This window comes from Sycon ciliatum, chromosome 3, assembly GCF_964019385.1.
Source record: "Sycon ciliatum chromosome 3, ocSycCili1.1, whole genome shotgun sequence".
Taxonomy (NCBI): Eukaryota; Metazoa; Porifera; class Calcarea; order Leucosolenida; family Sycettidae; genus Sycon; species Sycon ciliatum.
The window spans coordinates 4,460,404-4,466,403 of NC_088645.1; the positions used below are offsets into that span (position 1 = coordinate 4,460,404).

The 6,000-nt window shown below is 46.4% G+C and overlaps 1 protein-coding gene across 1 annotated transcript in view; it reads right to left on the reverse strand.

Annotated features, from left to right (window-relative positions):
* Positions 1-3,004: 3,004 nt before the first annotated feature.
* The window catches only part of LOC135811241 (nucleoside diphosphate kinase homolog 7-like), a 20,983-nt gene continuing 17,987 nt past the window's right edge, over positions 3,005-6,000 (reverse strand). The window contains exon 15 of the mRNA XM_065324441.1: positions 3,005-3,314. Coding sequence (XP_065180513.1) covers positions 3,285-3,314 — 30 coding nt within the window. The 3' untranslated portion in view covers positions 3,005-3,284. The remainder of the gene's footprint in view (positions 3,315-6,000) is intronic.

The following is a 6,000-nucleotide window of genomic DNA, read 5'->3' on the forward strand; positions in this document are numbered from 1 at the left end:
GCAACACTAACGGATTAGTCCCCTTTGTCGATTGATGGATCAATCGGTAGATTCGGCTCTGTTTTTCTTCCCTTTCTTTCTTGTTTTGAATTGTACGTTGAACTCATTGGATTTCTTTGTATTCTGTATCTCGTTATCGTTATATTTCCCTCTAGCCCTCTCGCTTAGGATGAGCTTTCTTTTTTATGGCAGCTTAAGCGAAGGCTATATACCTGCTTTATGCAGGTTGATGCCAACGCGAACAAGCAAAATAATAATAAATAATAATAAATTTCGATTCTAGCGCAGACATACAATGATTACTGGTAGAGGAGACGGCTCGATACCGGGACGTTTTGACAGCCAAATTTGTATAGACCCAAACCGATCATCAGCGTTGATTTTTCACTCGAAATATGTTTGTGGAAGGAAACTGGCATGTTGAAGTTTGCTCTGGGGCCAGAGTCAATCGAACTGAGCCACTCCTTTGTGTTGACCCATTGCCTCCAAGTTGCCCAATTTTTCGCTTCAAAAAAGTTCAAATCAGAGGTGGCTCCAAACCGGACACGTTTTAGAGTGCACGTCAAATTCACTCTGGGTCTGAAATTAGGTAATTGCTATCGCTCCACGACGGCCAGTACAGAGTAACAATAAGCCTTGTGTGTGCTTCCATTAGTTTTGATTGGTATGCGGTGCTTTATTGGCGAGAGGCGAGCCGCTGTTTACCTGCGACAAGAAGTCGATTTTTCGAAAGTCGTAAAACTCAAGTCGCAGTGCGAAGCAACACGTCAAAAACTCACCTGCTTGATATGGCGCTTCTGGTCATCGCAGAGCCATGAAATTTTGGCTCGGAGTATAACACATAGTAGTCTCACTGTGACATATGTTTTCTAATCAAAATACCAATAGAGAAAGTGAATATTGAGTCCGTTCCGGTTTGCAACCGGTGTCCTATTTGAAACCGTCCCCTCTACAGTCAAATCTGCCGTTAGCGACCTCTGCTGTAGGCGACCATCTACCGTTAGCGACCGATTTTCCGTGCACCGACGGTTTCACATACAAACTGATCTGTCCAGAGCGACCATCTGCTGTGCGCGACCAGCGACCGCGATTTCATGCACGGTGGCTGCATTCAAATCTGCTGTAACTAATAAACTAGTGTAAGCGACCGCGACCCAGGTTCAGTAAGGTGCGAAACTGTACTTGCCAGTGCGCTGTCAACTGCAAAGTGTGAAAATGCGCTGTCTTGCAAGTGCGATCGACTGGCGCCTGGCCTGTACTGAGGCTGTGCTGTAGCTCTCAAGTCCAGGCAGTGTCGATCTACTGCCGTGTCGCATACGCGTACTATACGGGTATGGTCGTCGTTGAATATCCAATAAAATGATATTAAAAATCACATTATTCTCGTCGATTTGAGTACATGGAAGCATATACCTGGTATGCCGGATTTACCATACATCTGCCGTAAGAGACCATCTGCCGTAAGCGACCGCTTTTTCTTGCACCAAGGGGCGGTCGCTTACGACAGATTTGACTGTATATGTACAATGATTACCGGTATGTATCACCTGGACCCTACTACTACTAGTCTACTACTACATGTAGCACAGTAGCAGGTAAATGTACAGCACTGGTCCTTGCGGGTGCGGACACGGGGAAATCCCTTGAATCCCCTGCACTACACGTATCCCGCCCTGACTGACAAGTAACGCACGCGCACGTACAGTTCGGACAGGGCTAGCTCAGGGCCCGGTACGGCGGTAGGGGCATCAGATCGACCTCATGAATGAAGTAGCGCCACCGTTCGAGCGCAATGAACAGTGTGTGTGTGTGTGCGCGCGCGCGTGCGTGTGTGTGTTTGTGTGCGCGAGTGTGTATGTGTGTGTGTGAGGTACTAGGTGCAAGGGCCATGTAACGAGGCCTGGCGCAAATATTCATGAGGTCCAATTCTTTGTCCCTGGCATGGTTGCTGTCACTCTCTCCTTTGTAGCTTGGTATTATTTCACCCACTCCAGATCCCTGCTGCTGCTTTGGAGATGGTAAGTTTTTTTATATACATATACATCTGCATGTAAGAAAGAACCAGTCAACGACCATCATAGCTATGTACCAATACTGGCTAAGAGCAAGCTTCACTTGATACAAGTGAAATCCGGGTAGCTACGTACACAATAGGAGTCTAGCTACGCCCATTTCTGCGTTTGTCACAAGCACCAAGTCGTTGCTAGGGTTCCCAGTAAAAAGGGAACGCCTGTTGGGAGTTACCTAGTAAAATAATAAATAATTCTACTACTACTCAAGCTGCGGACAGAACTGTTTCGTTCTTCAAGTTGTGGACTCATCAGCGCAGCACAGAGAAAATTAGGCCGAACCTGACAGCAATGAAAATAAATTTTCCAAAGCCAGAGGCCCGGGTGTACCTTGCCAGAGTGCTCAAACTGACAAATCAGTGAGCTCTGCACAACGCAAACAGAAAATGCACTACCACACACGAGAGTGCTGAACTGCTACAAGAGCAGGAGAGAAATACTCAAATTCTACTACTACTACATGACATTGTACTATTACTACTAGCTACATTGTAGATAGCATGAGAACTATACGATGTCATGATAATGTGTACTATCAATACAAAACTATCAACTGCAGCATACATACTATACATGCAGTGTGTAACACTGTAATGAATAAACACAAATGCACACCCTGCAGCTGGATCAGATAACTCACAACGAATGCACAGAGCCCGCACATGATTGCCATTTTGTACTGACATAAGACAAAGATGATCTATCATGACATCATGACACCGTATCATCATGACATCATAACATCATGACATCATGACATCATAACATCATGACACCGCAACATCATGACATCATGACATCATAACATCATGTCATCATGACATCATACCATCATGAGATCATAACATCATGACATCATAACATCATGACATCATGACACCGTAACATCATGACATCACAGAGCCCGCAGCCACCACGCATGCATAGTATATGTGTGGTTCAAACAGAAAGATAAATTCTGTTCTTATAATGAAAGCGAAAAGGAATGAATTCGCCGACAGTCATTTACTATGGCATTGCATTATGTTTCAGGATTAATATCACATCGAAATCAGCTCATGAAACCTCGCCTTTGCATCTCTCAACAACATTGCTGCACCGGCGGCTGAATATTCATTCCAGCGGTTACAGAAAACACATCAATGAAAATGCATTGTGACGCCGATTACTGAGGATGCGCTGTAACCGTTACTGAAGTCTTGTCTGTTTCCGTAATTACTGGAGAATCTTGAAGAAGTACTCAACCTAGGGGAATGAATTTAGTAGAGGAAAATATGGAACCCGCGATTACAGGACGCACACACATACACACATGCACGAACACACCCATACACACACACATACGCGTGTGCGTGCACACACACACACACACAAGAGCACATACAAACAATGTCTAGCAATGCACTCCAGGGCACTTTGCACATTTCATTCCTTCGTTATCTTAGCTCTCTTTCTGAACTCTGCTAACAGTAACAACTGCTGCTTGGAGTGTGAGTCGGAGAGCAGCGAAAGAAGCAGTTGTACAAGAGCAACGACAAAATGGTGCTCAGATCTACGACCATGAGATTAAGACAAGCATGGTCTACCGAGTGTACAACAGGAACAATTCCATTCTCGACGGGAACGAGAGTTTAGACAGAATACCATAAGAGAGATTGTGTGAGAAATGCAGATGCGACTTCCGCATATACAGGCACATCTGAACATTGCAGCATTCTCAGGGGTAGACCCACACCGCAGACAAAGGGTTTGTCTAGATAGGCAGACAAAATATCGAAAGGAGTTATGGGAATAGGACATATGTCCTGTTCCTAAACGTTCCTCACTGACATTCCCTATGAACTACAAGATTAGCGTGAGAATGAGACCAGACCAGAATAGGACCAAAACCGGAGTGAGACCAAAACCAGAATAAGACCAAAACCAGAATGAGACCAGACCAGAATAAGGTTGTATTTGTTCGGTCATTCCGGAATGAGCATGGAATCCAGTCGATACCCATCGCGGAGTCGGAATGAGAGTAGCAAACAAACGCGCGTGCATGCACTCGGGAATCTGGCAAACGTTTTGCGAGACTCCGGAAACGGCGGTCGAATGTTTTGTTTTTGAGATCTACGAGTTGTTTTTTGCAGCCTTGCAAAGATAAGCTGGTAGCCTAAGAATGTTGTGGTTGCTATCTTGCTTCCGTACGTTTCTAGTTCTGCATGCCCCTACGACGATCATGGTGAAGGAGCGGCCAAACTCGGCACAGGTCTACGAGCTCCACTGCGGTACACGCCTGAACGCGACGTTTGGCCGCTACTTCATCATGACTATTCTGTATTCGACCTCGTATCAGTCACAGAAACGGCTCTAGCTCTTCACGGATTGGAAGCGCTAGTTTGACGGAGGTGCGGTTGTAAGAAGAAGTCGAGTGGCAAGTTCAGTGCCTGTGTGGGTGATTATGTGCTATGCAATGGTGGGCCTGCCTCCCTGACCGAGTGATTCTGGAGGCCCTGCTCGACGATGAGGAGGAGAGGTGCGAGGGCATCAATCCAGTTCTTGTCCTGACCGAACGCTGTCTCAGGCAGCGAAGGGTAAAAAATGCCACAAACCAGTAGCGGTAACTATCCCGAGGTTACAGTACCAGCCTACACCCTGGACGATTTTCGGCAACATTCCGTCTGTCGACAATCGCGTTTGAGGTTTTGTTGGCGGAGGTATGCAACAGTGACAGCCCCCAGTGGCCGCCACATATTTTCAATCCGCTCGGAATGAGCACTCATTCCACTTTTTTCTTTGGAATCGCCAGAATCGATTCTGCCCCCTTCATTCCGCGACCGGAATCGGAATTGCACGGAACAAACGCTGTCCGGTGCATCAAACCAACGCACCGCAACCAAAGCACAGCGGAATGACTTTGGAATGGTGTCGGAATGACACCGAACAAACGCAACCTAAGACCAGACCAGAAAAAGACCAGACCGGAATAATACCAGACCGGAATGAGACCAGACCAGAATAAGACCGGACCAGAATAAGACCAGACCAGAATAAGACCAGACCAGAATAAGACCAGACCGGAATGAGACCAGACCAGAATAAGACCAGACCAGAATAAGACAAGACCAGAATGAGACCAGACCGGAATGAGACCAGACCAGAATAAGACCAGACCGGAATAAGACCAGACCGGAATGAGACCAGACCGGAATGAGACCAGACCGGAATGAGACCAGACCGGGATGAGACCAGACCGGAATGAGACCAGACCGGAATAAGACCAGACCGGAATGAGACCAGACCGAAATGAGACCAGACCAGAATAAGACCAGACCGGAATGAGACCAGACCTGAATGAGACCAGACCGGAATGAGACCAGACCGGAATGAGACTAGGCTTTCCCCAAATCGGCCCGGTTTTTGTTCGCCTATTTGGCTGTTCGCTCGGTTCAAAAATACATCAGATTCGGCTGAAAAATCAGCCGATTGTTCGCAAATCGGCTGCAAAATTGGAATATTTTGGAAAATCGGCCAAAAGAATTGTGGGCATACTGGCTTCAAAAGTGGTGAGACACTGGGGAAAAGAAATTTGAGTATTTTACTAGTAATGATCTTTCTAATGGCTAATGTTTGTTTGAGAGGAGTTCAAAGGACACGAGTCACATGACCTCAACACACTAGTACCACAAGTACTGCCATGGAGAGCTCGAGCGGTCATGCTTGCAGCAATATCATTCATTCGTAAACTCACTTTGCAACAAAATTTGGTAGATTTTCGGCGATTCTCAAAGGAAACCTCCAAAATCCGCGAAAACCTTATCAATTTTTCGGTAAGTCTCGTTTACGGAGAATTTTGCGGCGTCCGATTTGGGGAAAGCCTAGACCAGACCATACCAGCATGACACGAGACCAGCATGACACCATACCAGCATGACACCATACCAGCATG